The 20,809-nt window shown below is 41.2% G+C and overlaps 1 protein-coding gene across 1 annotated transcript in view; it reads right to left on the bottom strand.

Annotated features, from left to right (window-relative positions):
• The window catches only part of PARD3B (par-3 family cell polarity regulator beta), an 852,378-nt gene that overhangs the window by 91,687 nt on the left and 739,882 nt on the right, over positions 1–20,809 (bottom strand). The window contains exon 21 of the mRNA XM_087819630.1: positions 4,295–4,430. Coding sequence (XP_087675756.1) covers positions 4,295–4,430 — 136 coding nt within the window. The remainder of the gene's footprint in view (positions 1–4,294; positions 4,431–20,809) is intronic.

Here is a 20,809-nt window from a genome sequence, read left to right on the forward strand (position 1 = left end):
TTCCTCTGATGCAGAATTCACCGGACGCATCTTTCATCGTCCCTACGGCTGCCAAGAATGTTCCCTTAGGTTGGTTCCTAGACTATCTTCATAACAGGGTGAGCAAATCTTTCAGAATGTTTTCATTTACTCACCCAACCATCACCTTCTTGAATCAATCCCCTTTCCCGGAAAGATAAATCACCATGTCTTTTATGTCAGTGGAAAGTAGCAACCTCCTTCCCATCCATGTGTCTACAAACCCCTTCTTTAGATAAACATTCTTCTAAACTAGTCAAAGAGTTAAAAAAAAGCTGGGAGGAGGTATATATTCCATGCAGCTTTTTAAAAAAGTCAGTATTAAAGGTACTAATATTTTTAGAAAACTCTAGAGCCATCTCATCTCTGAAATTACTTAAGGGATATTCAGGTTACTGTTAAATAAGCAGATAATCTTTATCCACTAATAAAAAAAACCCCAGTTTACTGCCAGAGGACTGTGACAGTCTTAACAAGTTTTACAGAAAATAAAATACCAGCAGATAACAGGTATTATGTTTTCTTTTGGCAAATATTAACACTTCACAGCTAGCATATCTTGCCTACTTAATTGGCCCTATAAAAACTCACCAGGCCTTTTCACTTGCAGCCATTGAAATTCTCTTTCAGTTTGTTCTTTACAGCTTTTCAGAGCCTAGATGGGAAAATAGCTACAAAACAGACTGGCTGAAAAGATTTTTAAGGTCTCATGTCCATATTTACAAATCCTGCGATCTGTGTATATCCATTGATTTTAACACAAATAAAGGGAACAAATAAGGAGCTCCTTTGGGGAAAAAAACACACCAAATTTGAGAGAAAAAGAACACAGTGTGTCTGCCGAGGGAACGCTCGAATAGCCTCTGTAGCTTTCCCAGCACCCTTAACTGTACACCCTGCCTCCGCCAGAATTCCTTACTGTTTCTCTGAGCTCATTTAGAAGCTAACACCTCTCTATACGATAGCATTTCTCACATAATTATTGTCTGTTTTTTTTGGTTTGGTTTTAGATGTCTGTATTCATGGCTACATTGTGAGCGCTTCCAAGGTAGAGATAATATTGTATTCTTGTTACCAACGCCTGACCTACACTGAGTCTGAGCAAGTATTTGTTAAAATTGCCTAAGAGGCACAGAGGGAAGAGAGGGCAGAGACTGATGTGAGAGCAAGGGAGAGCCCAAGAGCACAGTGGGAGGCCTTGGGCTGCGGGCCCCTGGGCGGGAGATAATGGAGGCAGCAACCAGAAGGGTGGCGAGGGCAGACCCAGAAAGCCCAGGGCCGGCCAAAGAAAGATTATTAGTCACATCGACAAAAATATATTTTCTTTTAAAAAATAATCATAGAAAGTGATTGCTTTCATCATTTTGGCTTTGAAGACTTTCGTGAGCGTATTTACATTCTTTCTGGCCTATTTTAAAACTAGTTTAAATATACTTATTAGGTAACTTGTCTTCCTAATTTCCTTCTCGGCAGTTCAGAAGTTCCCCAGTATCATGTGACTCTGGGGAATATTTGCTAGGCCTCTCAATGAGGTGCTGGACTTGGGGAGTTCTGAGTCCATGAAAGCGTTTTTAATGACACTGGTCCATGTAATGATCTTGGTAGAGAAGCTGACCTACTTTGGTGCTTACTGAAGTGGTTGGAATTAATGCTATAATTTTAGAATGTGGATCAGAAACCTTGACGACCACCTGGAGAAGCACCTGGGGGCCTCTCTTGGGCCCACTTCTCCCCCTCAAGGACTGTTGACCAGACTTTAACAAGTGATGCTGAAGACCAGCTCGATCCAGGAGCCACAGTTTCATTTATAAAAGCTGCCTTGTTGGGTCTGGCGGACTAACAGGAATGAAATGTTAACTTTCTAAACTTGCTTTCCTAGGTCTCTCCAAAAGTAGCAAGACCACAGTGTGATTTCTCAGGCCTACGCTGGACAAAAGATACTAGTGTTTTTCCTTGGCTTGGAGAGAGGACAGGAAAGGACGCTGAGATTCTAATCCCTAGTTTGGAGTATCTCAGGCCATGACAAAGAGCCCTCGTCTTTTATGACAGAGCATTTCCCAAGCATCCCTTTGGGAAGCCTAGCTCCCAATTGTCTGGGAAGCATAAAATCAGTCACTTTTGGCAAAGCTCAACACACTCGAGCATGGGAAACACAAATTAAAATAGAGATACTTCTCTACTCACTAGATGGTTGATCTAGTTACACTTTTGCTTGGCATAAAGAGAGAATCATTAAGATAGGAAGGACCCAAGTGTGCATTTATCTAGCTCAGGTTTGGTGAAGGTCAGAGAAAACTTGAAGTCTCATGAAGGTTAAGCCTTTTCATTCTTTCAGCTCGATATAAAGTGATCACATAAAATAAAGCTTAAAAAAGCAGGGCGGCTTACTCTAAAATTACTTATCTTATTTTGCCCAGAGTGGTTTTGAGATGGAAGAACTTTTCAAGCATTGGACATGGTGTCCCGTTTTGGTTATGGGGGAAATGACTTCCCTTTGTTTTACTGCTTGTTTGTTTGATGGAAGGAGCAGAGCTTCTCATCAGAGTCAATAAGTAGATCTGAACTAACTTTGAAATGAAGTGAACTGTTACCTACATTGTTATTCTGCAGAATTGTTTTCTTCTGCTACCGAGAATTTAAGTGCCCAGTTGCCTCATCACTGCTAATGTCATTCTGTTTAATTCAAACGTCTGTAATAAAACCAATAAATAGCTCTTTGCTCTGACCTATAGTCATAGGATGCCTATCTCTAGAAGAGGCTGAAGCCATTTGGTTGGAGGCTGCCAATCCTTACCATGCGTTTCTGATGAGTGTCTTTAGAATCTATCATACGTGGAAGAACCTACTGGGCCAGGGAGTTTCAGTTGCTCTGCACAGCAGTGGTGAACGCTGAAACTGACTTTAAACAGCAGTGTAAAAGTGCTGAGTGTCACACATGGGAAGCCACAGCACTGAAGTGAAAACTAGAGGGACTCAGTTCAGTCACTGGACTCTCCTCTCTTAATCCTGACCTTGTGAACATAAATATGAGTGTGAAAATCAGAAAAGAGAACTTTCTTTTAATAGATTTGCCCTTCAAAAGAGTTGATGTCTTTTGTGGCCACCAGGGATAAGAGAGTTCCTTACGTGGGTCTCAGGAAAACACTAAAAACTGTAGTAGAGGGCAGTAATCATCAAAGGGGGGCGAGTGGGAGCTGACTCACAAAAGGACGTTACTTTTACCACACACAACTCTGCTCCAACAGTAACGTTAGCAATGAGAGCTACTGTTTATTGAACACCAAAACTCCATGTCTGGCATTATTCTAAGTATGTGACATGTGCTTTTTTAAAAAAATAGGTTTTTATAGAGAGAGGAAGGGAGAGGGGAAGAGAGAGAAACATCAATGTGAGAGCAAAACGTTGATCGGTTGCCTCCTGCACATCCCATACCAGGGATCAAGCCTGCAACTCAGGGCATGTGCCCTGACTGGAATTGAACCCCCAACCTTTCGGTGCACAGTGGGATGACACCCAACCAACTGAGCCACAGTGGCCAGGGCAAGATGTACTTTTAATCACACTCTAAGCACCCTCCTCTGGGGCATTTTTGTGGCTACTCAAGAGTCAAATGTACTTTGTAAGTACAGCCTTGCATTCTTGAAAAAGACAGGAAAATGAATCACTATCCTGAAAAACACACAAAGATTATCTCTTTAAGGTCACAATATTCTTTTTTGTTCCCAAATGTTGAAGGATTGGCAAAGGGACTCCTCTAATACAAAAATTGCCCTTGTCTCCAAATAAAATGATTTTAGTGTCTGGTAAGATCAGCAAAATCTGAATTGTTCAAATGCAATATACGAACAATTGATGTCTCTGAAGATAACCCTTCTGAAATGTATTTCTAATAACCAGTTTTCAAAGGCGAGATGACTTATGTTGCATGCTCTATTAATGCTTGCCCAGATGTCTGAGACCCAAGAAATGGAGGGCAAGGATTAAGGCTCAGTAGATGCTGACAAAGATTCCTTGCCCTCTTTAAAACAGCAAACATCTGCTCCACTCCAAGTTGGTATACAAGTCCATCAAGAAGTAAATATGAGAGCAATTAAAATGAACTACTGTGCGTTAGTGTGGTTTGATTTATGGGAACAACTTCTGTGGGAGGGGACTGCTGTGGTTGGAGTAACCCAAACATAACTTGATATATGTAGAGCATCCTTGACCATGTTCTTCTGCTCTGAACTATCTCAGTGAAGACAAATTCAACGATTAGAATCAGGCCTGGGCTTACCCAGTGAAGGTCATAATCAGATGGCCTTGCTCTTCCTTCGTCGTCTTCATATAATGTGAAGCCTTCCCTCCGAGCTTGATAATATTCCTTCCTCAACTTCTGGATGCGGTCAGCACTTCCACTCATGGGATAGCCACTACAGAACATAAACAAACACGGTCACACAGTGCACATCATCCTGGAAACTCACTTTTTGATCTTCTTGTTAAAGGAGATGACATCTACATTTGGAAGATTCAATGATGACATCTAAATATGCTAGGAAAACTGTGAAATCATTAATAACAATGAACAAAAACCAGTCCTGCTGTGCATCCTTTTAACTTCAAGGGTTAGGACATCTGACTTGAGGTTAATAAATGCCTTTAGAGTGACGAGGTAAGATAAGACCCTGACCTTTAGAACAATGAAAAGAGCCATCACATTTTTCTTATGGTCCTGCCCACAAAGTTTGGTAACATTTTCATGTGGGTATCTCATTTTCTCAACTAATTGTTGCTATTTGAGACCAGCTGCTTGACCTGAAGGTTGGATGTGACACAGAGTTGGCATGTGCCAGTGTTCAATTCAATGAGACTCAAGCATTTTTGGAGTGGGGGGTGAGGTACATATACGTGTCAATATATGGGGACAGGCTTGGGCATAGGGAAAGGAAAGAAGGTGGAAGTCATGCCAAGAAGTAAAAATAAAAATAAAAAGCTGGAGATAGTAGAACGTGCCAATTTGGTTACTGGTCCACGGTTTTCTCTCTACTTTAGCCACTTCTTCCTTTCAGGAGTTATAGCTTCTCCAGTGATCTATCCACTCAACCCCAAACTGGCCAGGCAGTGGCTCCCTTTTAGCTAGTATTTGTCCCCATCATTTCAACAGAACCAGCATCATTGATGTAATTCAGGGCTAGGAAACGAGAAAAATGATAGGCAGAACTCAATGGTTGTTCAACTTCTTGGTTCATCTGAGGTATAACTGAGAGTCTATTGTGTCAGACCTTAAGTTAAGACCTGGGAAAGCACAAATGAACAATTCACAGTCCTTGTCTGCAAAAAGCACACAGTCTGGGAGTTAGGTGACTGATAGTGATAAAGACTACAATCCACTGTGACAGGTGCTATAACAGGTCTGCACAGGCACTGAGGAAACATAGACTGCTTTGACTTTGACAAGGTGAGAGCAGGGCCACAGAAGAAGATCATGGAAAGCTACGTAAAGGAGGTGACACCTGGGCTGAGTCTTGAAGGATATATAGGTACTCAACAGTTGGATCAATGAGATGAGGAAATTCTGGGTAGAGGAAAGGGCAATACAAAGGACAGAAATGAGAAAGTACCTTGCGTTAGGGGAATGCAAGTAAGTCATCCGGGGCAAGCAGAGGTCATCAGCTTCATTTGCCCTGCCTTACACACATATCAGGTGGTATATGCTCTCTTCCCTCTCTCACTTAGGAAACAAATTAGAATAAAAGTGAGTGCTGGTGACTTTGGATATTTTGAATTTACTCTAGTGACAAACATCTATCACTTGAAAATTTTGGTAATTTAACTCAATTTGTAACAACTTATCAACCATAATGACACTCATGTTTCATGAGTATGTGAGAATCACTGCTCTAGTATACAGGGAGGAAGCAGGGGAGAGAGACAGGTGTAACTGAGAAAGGTAAGTAGGGACCCCACTGTGAAGTACTTTACATGCCCAAGAGATCCCCCAAATATTACAGTTGAGTTTTAAGTTTAAATAAGATATATTATAAAATAAGATCTATGAAAACAATAGAAAAAGGTCATCTACTATTTTGTTAAGACAGTTAAAAATTATACTTGTAAACTATAACAAGAAAATGGCGAGTAAACATCTTTTGGAGGAAAAGCATTCTTTCCAGACTAGATTGAAAGTTAAATGAGAGCAGGACCATGTGTCAGTAACTTATAACCTCTCTACAAAGTTATTACTGGGTTCTGGGCTTCCTATATGCCTTACAGTAATCAAAGTAGCTGATGTCTTTGATTAAGAAAAGACAAACCTTTACAGATCACATGCCTTTATTTTTTTTTCCAATATGTATTTTAAAACTCTCAAATAATTCTGTTTCTACACCATGCTTTTTTTTTTTTTTTTTTTTAAGTAGAAGTTTTTCTTGAGCACTTGAAAAAGATAAAAAATAAATGGAAGGCCTGATATGCTTCTCTGGACAATGGGAAGCTATCTGCAACAGCTTCCCTCGCTCTCGAGTACTATGAGCTGACAATGTTACTTGTATCCAATGTGCAGGCTTCTACCGATTATGTGAATGCATGAGCCGCACTCAAACTCACCAGATAAGTTTAATCAACACAGTGCAAACATCACATACATAATCTATTAGTTTACCCAAAGAAACTGAAGCACTGAATTCAAGCAGAATGAAGTCATCAGTAATAAAAAAAAAAAATAAAAGAAACTGATAAGGCACTGTTTAAAAAAACATACCCACCATGTTCCTACATTTGTGGCGGAGAAAAAAAACATACTCAGACTGTAAACTACTCTTCTATATGTCTATAAATACATAAATTTCAAAATATGGGTTTGATCAGATTTCAGTTCTCAGATAGAGGGATTGGGGCAGGAATACAAAATCAGCTGTTTAGGATTCAGAAAATCTCTGATAGCTGACAGGAACATGACTATTTACCCAGAAAAGAAATCTGGCCTCAGAGGAAAAACGGGAAAAAAGTCTAGGGAGTCATGGACCATCTAAGTGCAAGACATGCTGCCCCTTCTCCCTTGTGTGACTATTTTAAAGAAGATATGGGAAACTGTGCAAACCTGTCATAACCTGGGACTACATCTCAACGTTGTCTCTTATTTTTTCTCCCCTCTCCGACCCCCATTCTACTGTTAGTGCCCGTATCTTCTTTTTTCAAGTGGGTTTGTTATATAATAAAATTAGGAACAGCAAATTCTGATTTCATTTTTCAGCTCTTCTCTGAAGATAATATACACAAGTTCACCATCACATCATAAAAATAAGATACACAGCTATTGCAACCAAAGCAGTTAATTGATTCCATTTTGTGTTGAGGATTCAGAAACTTGAAAATAAACATAAAAATACCACTGTCGTAATAGCAGCAATAATCATAATAGTTTTAATTCATAGAAACTTATATAGCAAATATACTGATACAGACTTTCATTGACTCCACCTTCTGCCCATAGCAGACATCACTAATCCATTGCAGCACCCTCTCCCAGGGACCCCAGACACGGTCTTAGAATCCTTCTCAGCTGAGAACTTCGGAAAGCCACTACCAATCCGCAAGAGCTGGCGCTTGAGTTTATTTTTAATTCTTGTGTAACAGGTGCTGTAAATATCTCAAAATATCAAACAAAATTGAAAGGTAGGTTTTTATTGTTTTGCTCCATAGAGATGAGAAAACATGGCTAATACAAGATGCTCAAGGTCTATCTGACTTCAAAGACTAGTCTTTCTACTCCTGTGCACTATCTTCAACTGGGCCTTTTCCTTCATCTTATTTATATCTTAGAGACTGAGTCCGCTAGCAACTTACTGGACCAGAACGAAAGTTAAGGCTAGTCTTAACAACTTACTTTCTGAGGACTCCTACTTTCCTTCTATTACATGCTACCTGTTCTATTTTTCTGGCTTGATGGAACTTAGCAGTAGTGATTCTAAGAAATCTTTTGCCCAATAGCTTCAGAATTGATGCCAGATTATGATGGACCTCAAACACTCTCGCAACCATATAAATTCAGGCAAAGCATCAGTAACCCCATCTCCAAGTGGCTAGTTAGAAAATTAGCCTTTCTGTATTAGCTGTTCACTAGATAAAGTTAGCTATTCTTATTTTTTTTAAAAAAGGTTCCTATTATAGCTGTATCTATATGTAGGTGATCAATGCCACTCCTATACTTTCAATGTGCTAAAATTTTACATTAAATGAATTTAAACAGTATAACAAAACAGATTTATTTTGTAGCGATTTCTTGTGGATTATACTAGCTATGCCTTTAAAGAAAGATATGCAGTTAAATAGGCTCTTAGAACACTTGAGAGCTGGACAGAGTTTAAGTTGTAACGGAGATCAGAAGCAGTGTCTTTTTGTTCATAGCCACCAATTGTAATATATGCCCAGATGCAATAAATATCACAGTAAGGCATCATGTGCTCCTTCGAAATCTGATCTTATTATTGCCAGGTCACGACTAACGCCACTGAAGTGCACTTTGAAATGAGCGCCCATTTGGGCACGCCACAGTCTCCTCCCATTACGGCTGCAGGCCGCAGAAAGGAAACCAATGTTTATTACGCTCCTATATAATATTTATGCTTTACACACGTCATTCGTCTCATTTAACCCTCAGTGAAATTTATGAGGATGACACTGTTACTGACATTTCACAGAGGAGAACACCGAGGCTCCCGAGAAGTTGAGCAGCACCGTGTTGGACGGTGGACCAGGAGTTGTGCGACTCCAAAGCCAGAGTTACTGCTCCCATATCATGTTGCCCTTGGAGAAAGGCATTAAAATGCAGCAGGCATTCTGCAGCAGCAGTTCACAGGCATGTCAAAGCTGAGGGAATTTAGCAGAGCACATTTATAGCCTTACCTTCTGATACATTTTTATTTGCACAGATCTGTGCAATAAAAATAGAAATAAAAGTAGCTAAAGTGATAGAAATACACGCAATGAAGTCTGTATTCATTAAAGAATGATGTTGGAGCAATTGCAGGCTGAGATTTCTGGATAATTAATATTATATCTCTAACAGGCTTATGTGGGAAATGGGTATAAAACTGAATGGGGTGTAAAAGAGAATCATCGTAAGACAAAGATCCTGCACGAAGAGAAAAGAGATGCTGGGTCAGGACCAGGACTGACTGGCAGCCAGGGCTGCACCTGGTCAGGTTCACCCCTGACTGTGTAAGAGGGAGCTGATCACTGCCAATGAACCGCTGTTGGACCCCTGAATTAATTTGGGATGACTCTGCATGTGTGCCTAAGTGGGCACGTATGTAAATACATGCAACCTCACTGTAATGAAAGGGCACGCGGCTAATTCCAAAGAGCTGTGTCACTTTCAGACAGCCTCAAGACATGCGGCTCTTCTGAGGGAGAGGTGTCTGCCTTGGTGAATACAGCCCTCATTTGTAGGCAACAGCCTGGGGTCCAGGGCAGGTGAGGTGGGTAAGAAACAGTCCTTATAAAACGGAACCGTAACGGGATTCATTCCTACCTGGATGCGGTAATCCTTACAGTCACTGAATAAAACTATTTAAATCAGATGAATGCATGCCAGCCAGCAATAACCAGAACAAGGAGCGTTTACAAGTCTGGGGTTGGACGGATTCTTTAATTTTTATGAAGTTACTGCAAAATGTTATTTTGATGTTTATCATTAAATTTTTAATTACATAAATATGGTGCTAATCTTTCTGCACTTACAAAAGGGTGGAACTTTAAAGGTTTTCCCAAAAAGGGTTAGCCTCTTGAAAGATATGGGCCGAAGAGAAACATTTTTGTACCCTTTTAATATCAAGGTGCTGCTCTTTTCCTGTTTTCTCCTGGGCTGTTTGTTTCTGTGCATTCAAGGACCTAAAAATTATCATAGTTTTATACTTCAAATTTAGTGGTACCGTAGTTCTGCCTTAGAAAACAGGGCATTTTTTTTTTTTTTTTTTCAAACTGCGAACAGAGCTGTCAAAGTACCTGAGCTTCTGTGGCATTCACGCTCTTGATAAAAATGGGTAAGATAAAATAAAATCTATATACAATCTTATTTGACTAATTTTACTTTAAATCCTAAACTAGTTTCTGGAAAATAAAAGTTAGCTGAAGGCAGACATTCATGGACACAACTGTTAGTTATTTTCTGTTGGTGGTAAAGATTCCTGTCAAATAAAAATTCTCAGAGATTCTTATAAATGCACTCAGAAACATTAATTCAAAAGCCTTTTGAAGATTTACAGAAACTGTAGCCCAACAGCACTTACATTAATACTCTACACATTTGCCATTCATAATAAAAATAGACTTATATAGTGTGCCCGTATACACTAAAGGAGGTTAAATAATAAATGATGGCTTTTAATGGGGCTTCATTCTATAGTATTCTTCAAGTGATATTTTAGTCCAGAAAAACTCTCAAAATTATCCAGTGTAAATATTCAGTAAATGTTATGATTATGTAAATTATCTTCCCCTGCTCGCTCCCAATTTCTTATAAAGAATACCTATTTTTCAAAAGGTACATTGACAAGAAAGATTTTTTTTTCACACTTTAGTCTAGTGAAAATTTGGGACCCACAGCTTAGTACCCATGAACAACATTTGGGAGATTTTTCCTAATTTTTCCCCCCAATTCACCATCTTTTTATGATGGCGGCCCCATTTTCAGTTATTTTTGCTAAAAGGTTTCCCCAAATACTAAGAATATGCCTTTCCTCATAGGGACATTTTACATCTATCCAATTTAAGTTACCTTGTTGATTAAATAATTCATTGAAATTAAGAACCCTTTGCTTAGTATCACTGCCTAAAGATTCCTATATTAAGAGTCTGCCTAAAGATTCCTGTTAAGGGTAATGAACTTAGAGAAAGGCTGAATAACATTAGTAACAGACAAAACAACTTGCTCACATCTAGGATCTCCCCTTATTTCCAGGACTGCATTTGTCCGTTACCTCCGACCTTTACTTCTTGGAAGGTGAAGAAACAGTGCTTAGACATTTGAAGAGAAAATTTACTGCAGAAATTTCCTACAGTAAATAGAAAACGGGTAGGAGAACATGAGAAAAATCTGTGCTCTGTGCTAATACGTAACTTTGAAAAGTATGTATTTGTATAAATTACTAAGGGTTCAACAAAATTATTTCTTATGTCAGGATCCTGTGGGGAAGCTGAAAACACCGGTGCAGAGAGGTTGATATGCAAAGTAGGGTCGCAAAGGGAAAGAAAACCCAGTAAGCACAGGATGCACCGCCTCGGCCTGCAGTCCCGACCACGGTGCTTCCCGGGCCTTCCGACGCTCCTGGGCATGCGGACCCCAGCTACGTCTCACAGCCGCCCTTGGCTTACCTGGGCGCCTGCCTTTGCCATGGCAACCGGGGTCTGACCTTTTCGTCTTCCTCAACATGCTGCCTGCTCTTAGCATCTGCTCTCTTTGAGATCCTTGTTTTGGCTTTCCAATCCCTAGCTTGGAGAGCTGAGCTTGGACTCCTACAGCTTGAAAATTTGTCCTGGAAATCTTAACCCTGGATGGGACCTTGACCTCCAATGAATCAAACCTTAGTGGAAATAAAGGCCCCCTTCCCTGGCGCTTTTGATTGCTCAACGGCAAGCATTTCTACTCCCACTAGGACCCACGGCCACCATTTATCGCTGAGAGCAATCTCATTGATGCTTGACGGACAGCTCTCTCCCAGGTGATTGATCGTCGGGACTTCGAATCTCACCAGATCAATGTCATCTCCCCTTCTGATAAAAGGCATTGCTCTGCTTTTGCTCTTTATCACATGAGACAATGCGAGGTCCATCTCTACGCAGATCATCTCTAATCGGGACATTCTGCTTCCCTGTCTCCCTTTCTAGCAAAGGCAGACATTTCTTAGGAGCGATACTGACAGTGTTTTCACAATTCAACAACGCACACATTATTCATCGTTTCAACGCACCATTATGAGCCTGTAATGCATAATTGCATGATGCTGATACTGTGCGATGACCTCCTGGCTGTGTTCAAATTTCAGAAGCCAGTTTTGCCGTTAGTCAGAAAATGCCCACGTGAGTTCCTCATATTTTGAACAGTATTCTAACATATTCCCTCCAACCCAGTGCAGCATTCCCTTCCTGAGCCTTAAGTAATTTACACAAATACTGGACACATTCAGAGCTATGTATAAGCATATGCTACATATTGTCTTGAGACATTTTTGCCAATTTTATGAACAATACAAAGTACGTGGAGGTCACAAAAAGAATTTATCAAGTGTTTTGTGTGGTAACGTTTGTTGCTTAAGAAAGATTTTAAAAGAGAGTTGAAAACTTCACACTGGATGGTTGCAAATTAGCCCTTCATTTCTACTCTACATCTTTGTAAAACAAGCATACATAGATACAAAGAAAAATAGATTTGGATCAGTTTGGAACTGTGCATCCACTGTGTCATTTATTAAAGATGATAAACAAACCATGCTCTCAATTATAATTCATGTAGTTACAGCTGTTCTTACATGGCTGAAGTACACTGACATTGCATCCCAACTGCATTTAACCGATGCACCAAATATCTGAGCTTAGAGAAAAATGGGGACCTAGAGGGAAATAGCAATTTAAGTAGTGCCAGTGTTCCAGCTGCCATTCCAGGTAATGAGCCTGTGCTCCTGGATATGAGCTGAGTTGGTTTCTCTCGGTTGGTGTCAGTTCCTAAGCACCTCTGAGAATGTAAGCTTGACATTGTGCTGAACATAATTCCAGTGTTTCAGGACACATGTTACTTGTACAACATGGCCCCTGATATCCAAGCCGACTCCTTTGGCTGGGAGTAGCCACCTGATGCAGGGCTAAAGGAAAGAGTGTGGGGTGCCTTTAGTGAGAGAGTCTAAGTAGGGTACAAAACCTCAAGAAATTTCCAAGGTATATTCTGACTAGACACAATTTTTGTCTCACGTAATGGCTTTAGAAACTAACCCTAAGACCTGATTGCACATGAAACATTATGAGTTTTCTCGAAGAGTTTTATGGGCCAAAATAAAATTAGCAAAATACTGATAAAAAGATAAATGGCAGAAACCTATACAACTTGTATTATTTTAACTCTTATCCACATTGTTGAGCCGAACAAAATGTAGTTTAAGGAGAAATAAACTTTGGTTGCTTATATAGTAATTGAGCAAATTAATGATTTTACAATACACATACACACACTTGTCAAAGAAACTCTCACCAACACTGCAGGACTTGCGAGATGAAATTATTATCTTCTAGGCTTAAATCAAACACAGCTTGAGTTTTAGAAATACATATCTGACATTTAGATGGGAATTAAACTTTCAGAGTCAATTCTGGGAAAGATAAGCGTTTGTGGGCAGCAGGCCAGAAACCTCGGGAATTTCCTTGGCTCCATGAAACCCTCCTCTCCTCAGAGGAAAAGATGCAGAAGTCCGTCTTCTCCCAGGGATCACAGAAGCCATCAAAGGCCACTGATCCCCAGCTGGACACCTAGGCCTTTTCTTTCAGACAATAAGAAAATAAGGCCTAATTGACTACAGAATTTTAAGGGCAAGTAAGCAAGTTCTAAATGATTTAGTGCATGCATGCTGTTTTTTAAAAAATTTTATTTATTTAGAGAATGATATCAGTATAGGCTATTGTAAGCTGTGGTAACCAAATGCCAGTAGATTATAACAGTAATTTCCCATTCACATGACAAGGCTTTTCCCCTCCTGTCCAATGGAGGAATTGGGAAAAATAACAAAAGTGACAAAGAAAAAAAAAATAAAAAGAACAAGGTTTTCAACTGAAAGAAGCTAAAAATTGTGATCAGGAGGTCAACACTAAATGTTAGAGGACAAAGCCTCCTAAATGTGTAAGATATGTAAACCAGTCCTTACCCACCCGTTAAAGGGATATATAATAATAAATTGTCCAAACACCCAGAAATGATGCATGGGTCACACAGGTATGTGGGTGTGGATCTGATCTCAATTATCATATATGTGTTGTTAAATCATACTATCTCCTAAGCACAGAATTCTACATGCATTATTCTGATATGATTAGCATAAAAGCAATTAAGTCCAAGAATCTAGTAAGAACATTTTTGATATTACCCAATTCCTTTCAATCCTTTTACACCTATATGCACGAACACTGAGCTCTAGACACTTTAAATAAGGTTATAATAATTAGCCAACCCAAACAGATTCTCAACTTCAAAGAACCATCTAAAAAGTATACTTAGGTCCCAAAGGATGCCAAATCCAAGAACATCCCACAGCTCTCATTTGCCTGGGTGTAAGGTGAGCTTTGGTCCCCTATAACCTCTTGCTGACCTTCTGACATCAAGGATTTACGAGATAGAGACAACTTATAGTATCATCTCTTATGGGTCGTTTCAGTTGTTTTGAAAAGATGTCCAGATTCCTACAAATCCTGTCTAGGAGCCCGGTGACGTTCTTTTCAGAACAGAATAGAAACTAATAAACTGGTATCAAACTTAGATCAACTGCTTTTATAAAAGTTTTCCAATAATACTCTGAATGCATTCAGATATGCACATTTATTATTTATTATTAAACATTGCGTGTCACTGGTCCTAATGATGCAAAGGGTATTAAGACCCAGGACCCAACCCTCAGAGATTTCGTAGTCGTGTGAGGACTGTGGAGACACAGATACAGAATTACAGTGCAGTGTGGCAATTAGGATGACATCTCATGGAACAATGAAGTCCTGCAGTGGCTCAGAGGGCAGGGTGATTAGCTGTGTTTGGAGGCCAGGAAAGGCCTGGAGGGGAAAAGAAGAGCAAGCAGAAGGAGTGGGGGACGGGGCAGGCCCAGGCGGGCAACACCTGGAAAGCGGGGCAGCGTGAAAGGACACGTGGTCAGGCAGAGAGAGGTGTGGGAGTGGGTGGAGGAATCCTGGGAAGCGAAGCCGGTAGGACTTAACAGCTCCGTATGCCAGTGTCTCCCAAAGGGACAATGTGTGGGATCACTGGAGGGTTCAAATAGGGTTCTTCTTTACAGCAGGCTAACCCGGGGAGGCCCTGACTTTCTTTGATCCCACATATCATAACCCATGAAATGAACCTCTATGGGACGTTCCTTGCATTGATATTCAATGATTTCTTGAGTGTGTCTAGAGTTCAAGGGACAAGGCTGACGATGTCGCTGGCAAAGGCCATCCTCTATTTCCATTTCCCCACTTGTTGGATGCTGTGCCTGGAGGGCTACTCGAGTTCAAGGCGATAGGACATTGAGGTTTTCTTTCAGCTTGAAAATGGAACGAACGCTTTCTATAACCAGCCAGAGCTCTTGTTTAACCAGTAACATCAACTGGTGATGAAGCATGACGCGTCGTTAATACAGTGATAAATTTCCCATTAGGAACAGGGCACTGGCTGCCAAATCAGAGGGCAAAAAGTTAAAAAAACAAAACAAAGCAAATGAAACCAACCCATTATGGGTTGACAAAGACTTTTATTTCCACTGGCACTTTAAGGGAAAGTAGTCACAGAACCCTAATTAATAAATAGCCATTGCTCCATTCAGGCGAGGTAATGGCAGAGCCCGAGTATCTGCCACGGAGCAATTTGTAGCTGTCTTTGTGCTCTGAAAAGTGAATGACTCGTTGACTATCAAAGAAGAGGGAAATTAGGCGCTATGCTGTCGACAATTGAACTCTATAAATAACCCGCGGTGAAAATGAATAAAAAACATGCCTCCCTCCAGCTTTCAGTAGCCTCTCGACAGTGTGACAGTTGCTAGTTTCTTCAATAAACATGATGTCAATTATGCCTTTGATCCGTCATGGCAAAGTCACGTGTGGGGAATAATTGAGAAAACGGAGCATTCTTTTCTCTGACACTTCCTATAACAATGCTTCTCTGTTTTATTTACCTCATACTGAGGCGAAACAGCTGTCTGATCTGTAATCTATACGTAGTCGGGACAACCTTCTCTTGTCTTTCTTCCCCAGTTCCAACGGCTTTATTAGCAACGGCGCTACACTCGGCTCTCCATTACATGTAGAAACAGGAGGCTTGGAAGAGCATGGAAAACAGACGCTCCAGGTGATTCTGAAAACTCTCATTTAAACCAACAACTTTAGTTTCTTTCCCAACAACTGTTTTCCGAGAGCTGTAAACAATCCCCCAATTAACTGACCTACGTCTCACATTCCTTTCCTTGCCCAGCCCCTTGTTTGGTTAAGATACTAATGAGCAGAAAACAGGCCAAAAGGCAGGCCGGGCTTAGAAAAATCGAGGAGCTACAAAGACTCAAATGGGGGAAAAACAGAATTTGGATGGTTGAGAGTTAATGACCCAGGAAACATTGCCCCTAAAGGATTTACTGTGTGCCTAGAGAAATGTAACTTTTCAGATTAAAAAGTAACAGGTATTAGTTTTCTCGGTGGATAACCTGAAAGCCAGTGTTAGAGGGGCACAGAGAATTAATGAGTACTAGAGTAGCCAGCTTAGGGGCGACTGTGTTTGCTTCCAGGATTCAGCTTTGTCAGGAACTTAATTACTATCCTTCCCACTAACAATTATTATTTCTTCTCTCTATTTGCAGATATATTAAGTACAGTCATTCGGATGTCATCGGTGCATCGTTTGTAGAGAAACTGGTTCTCGGGAAGGAAGAGGGAGGGCCGCACTGAATGGCACTGCGTTATTCGTGAATTCCACATTAAGATGAAAGGAGGAGGTATTTCGTTTCCTTCCGGATAGTTTTTATCCTACAAAATCATCTTTTATCCAAGTGTAAACAAGCTCACTAGCTAGAAGCCTTTTCCCCTCCCAAGTTCTATGTAAAATGTAAGCCACAAAGCTTAAATTAAATCACTATATTATTTCTTTATATATTACTTTTACATTTTTTAACGGAATGTGTATTGTATATCTAAGAAAGCTTCTAAATTTATAACCTATCCCCTCAAAGGTTGGGGGGGGATTATTTCCTCTTCTTCAAAGAAGCTTTTTAATACTGTATCCAAAATATCTGGGGAATTGGAGGGAGAAAAAGGAGAGTGGGGAGTGAGGAGGAGCCAAAGAAAAGAGCTAATGGTCAAAATGCATCTTTATAATAAAATGAGCTTCTTAATGGATGCTCACTACAGGAATAACATTAATTCAGTATTAGGACTTTCACTAGAAAAATATGAATGTAATTTATCTTTTTAACTGTCAGCTGCATTTCTAAAGCTCTGAAGTCTGTAGCTTCCAGGGGCCTTTTGTCTTTCTGCCATGGCAGGGATATCTTGGACAGCTGTAAGAGCTTTCTAAGCGATCTTTCTCAAAATCCATTAGCTAATTCAAGGAACCTAATTAGAGCTGCCATTTTGATGGAGCATAGTGAATGCTCAGTACAAACTAGTAACACCATCAATGTTTATTAGAAATCGCAAACCCCAAAGTGCTCCGTTCCCTATGAATATTAATGGAAATACGGCAAACAAAATATTTATTAAAACATATGCGTAATAACATCAAGGTTTGCAGACAGATATTGAAAGGGAGAGAGAGAGGCGGCCGCTTGAATTTGGAGGCATATGCCCACGGACACACAATAAACCAAGATTGATATTTAAGTAGCGTGTAATCATTATTTGTATGGCCCTCCCATTTGTCGCCCTTGGTTTTGCACCCTGGAATTCAGCAGCTCACAGCTGGGAAGACAGATGTAAGTCCAGAGAAGTCGGAAGAAGGGGGTGGAGATAGCCTTTTTTTTTTTTAAACAGCTGCCGAGTGCCACGAATTCTCGTCAGTCCAGAAGTCAGTCTTGCTTCTCTGTAAAGTCAGCAGCATGGTGATGTCAGTACTTTCTACCGTCCTCTAAACGAGGGTGTCACTAAATTAATCCAAAGAGCTATTACGCCATGTACCCACCCTGGCAGAGCTTCTGCCAGGGCACGGCCCTGACTCGGGTGGTGCTAAGGCTTGGTGCAGCCCTGCTGTTAGGCTGACCGGCCCCACTGCCCGTGCCAGTGCAGGTGCACACTCACACAGGCCTGCGGACGCCCAGAAGGCTGCTCCTCACGGTCTCCTCACTGTCTCCTCAGGAGCAATAAAAGGACCTCCGCGAACTGACACTGTCCGGCAGCACTTACTATTCGATTAAGGTTAAGCCGTTCCTCTTGTCTCTCTCCTTCCCCCTTTCTACCAGCTTTTTTAAAAAAAAGTCATCTGCTGTCTCCTTTTGTCACCTGCCATCCTCTCTGGAGCTGATGGCGATCTGGTTTGTGCCCTCAGCACTGCAGGGACCGCGCTCTCGAGGCCCACCCAGACCCTCGCCTCTGCAGGACTGGACACCCACAGCAACTTCCCCGCAAGTCCCTCTTCTTGGCTTCCTTCCTACGTCTTCAATTCCACTGTCTGTTTCCCTCAACGTCCCTCCCACTGCTCTCTAAACTCAGGCCTTCTCTAACGCTCTAACTGCTTCTTGCCCTATGTTCAGTCTTGGGAACACGGTTTACTCCAAGGCTCTGTCGTCACACTCCTTCTCAAGCTCTCATTTACTCCTCCATCCACTCAGCGGCTCGTCACTGGAGTGCCTCGTATGGGGCGAGTTCTCAGCACAGCCTGTCTACATGAAGACATCCATCTCTACCTGTGACGCCTCGAGGGAGCTTCAAGGACCATGCCCAGCCCTTGCTTCTCATTTGCATCTGAAATGTACCAACATCTTACACTCGACTTGTCTACAATCTGCTCCCCTCTCCCCCAAAATCTACCTTTCCCCCTCTTCGGGGCTTTTTTATTGCTTCTCCATGCTCATCAAGGCTTGAAACAATGATTGGCATTCAGAGCACAGACACCGGAGCCAGACTACCTGGGGTCAAATCCTGGTTCTGCCATTTCCCTTTTCCCTGCCTCAGGGAGGTTATAAACCTCTCTATCTATGAAGTGGGGGTAACATAGGAAGACCTCAGAGGGTTGTTTTGAGGATTAAATGAGATATTACATTGAAAGGAGTTAGAATAGTGCCTGGTACATAGTAAGATTCAATAAACAAGCTGCAACTATTGTCAGTATTACCCTATTTTATGTCACTGTTGACTTCTTTCCCCCTCTATAGTCTACATCCAGTTGGTTGTAATCAATTGCCTCTAGCAATGTCCCCTCCCATGTATTCCTTCTTGCATGAACCAAGTTCACCACTCATTGCGTGGATCATAACAGTTTGGCAACTAATCTTTCTACCCTGATTCCATTCTAATTTGTTGCCAGATTAGCCAAAACTCTGCCCACACATAATTCTCCTGCTCAGAACACCTCTCTGCTCCCTTCCCGTTGCCTCCACCTCCAGCCCCACTTGTAGGATAGTCTCCAGTGACCTTTTTATTGTTCCTCAAACTTACCCTCAGTTTTCACTCACCCCCCCTTCCTCCAAGCCCTTGTCCATACTACCTCTTCTACCTATAATTCTTTCCCATCATTTTAAAACAATATAATTAAGATGATATCAATCTTTACTTTAAAAACATCTACTGCCATGTCATTACACGCAGATGAATTCTCAAACCACTGCCCATGGTCCATGTGGTCTCTGTTCACCGCCTTGGCCCCTGCCTCCCTCTCCGTCTCATCAGGGGCCATTCTCTACTGTGCTTAGCAGCTTCTTTCTTGCTTTTCCCTCATTCCTTGGACAGCCCAAGCTTGTCACAGCCCCAGGAGTCTGTAATTGTTATTCCTTCCCCCTAAAACACTTTGCCTCAAGTGTTTCCAGGCATGCTCTCCCTTGTTAGGGAACCTCCTCTAGCCTCCTCATCTGAAGAAGTCACACTCTATCCCGTCAGTCTGCTTGTTTCCTTTGTAGCACTGATCACTCAATGAACACATCTTAATTATTTTTTCACTTATTTCCATCTGCCTACCTCCACAGGAATAGATGTGTGAGAGCAGGGGCCTTCTATGTCCTGTTCACAGCTGTCTTTCCAGTGTCAGTGCCTGGCACATTACCTAAAGAAATGACTCTCTACCTGTGAAATCTTTCAAGGGTCTTATTTTCATTCAGCAAGTATTTGTTGGGCAACTACTATTCACTAGAACTCTTCTAGGCCCTGAGATTTTAGGGGGAGTAGAAGACACACAACCTAGTGGCCTTATGTTATAGTGGGGGAGTGAAACAATACACAAACCAATGGAAAAAGATATTAAGCAGTGGTAAATGCCACCAGATTCTTAAAATATAATGTAGTGATAAAATAGTGACCGGGTAGCTACTTTAGATTGAGCAGTCAAGAAAGGCCTCTCTCTTTTAAGCTAAGGTCTAAATTATAAGAAGAAGCCATCCAGAGGCATCTTTATGAAGAGCATTCTAGAGAGAGAAAATATTTAAAGCCAAAACCCAGAGGAGGGAACGGGTGTGATGAGTTAAAGGAACAGAAAGAAAGCGCTGTGGCTGGAGCTAAGTGTTCATGGATAAAGTGGTAAGTGACCAGGTCAAGTCAACAGGCAAGGCTGAGATCCCACGTGCTTTGTAGGACTTGGTAAGATCTTTGGGTTTTACTCCAGGTGAAATGAGATGATGTTGGAAGATTTCAAGCCAGGAAAAAACATGATCTAATTTAAATATTTAGAAGACAACTCCAGCTTTTCTGGGGAAGACAGAATAGCGTATACCCCTAATGGTTTATACAAGCTACTTTGCCATTCCTAGGTGTTGCACAGATACCTCACTATTTAAAGACATTTCTACAAGTTTTTGACATTCTCTCCATTGCATCATGGCCTTCTGTTTTCAGCCAGCAATTGCTATAACACCTTGGTGCCATCCACTCCTATAAGGAT

Source organism: Miniopterus natalensis, chromosome 8 (assembly GCF_054644295.1).
Source record: "Miniopterus natalensis isolate mMinNat1 chromosome 8, mMinNat1.hap1, whole genome shotgun sequence".
In the NCBI taxonomy this organism is placed as follows: Eukaryota; Metazoa; Chordata; class Mammalia; order Chiroptera; family Miniopteridae; genus Miniopterus; species Miniopterus natalensis.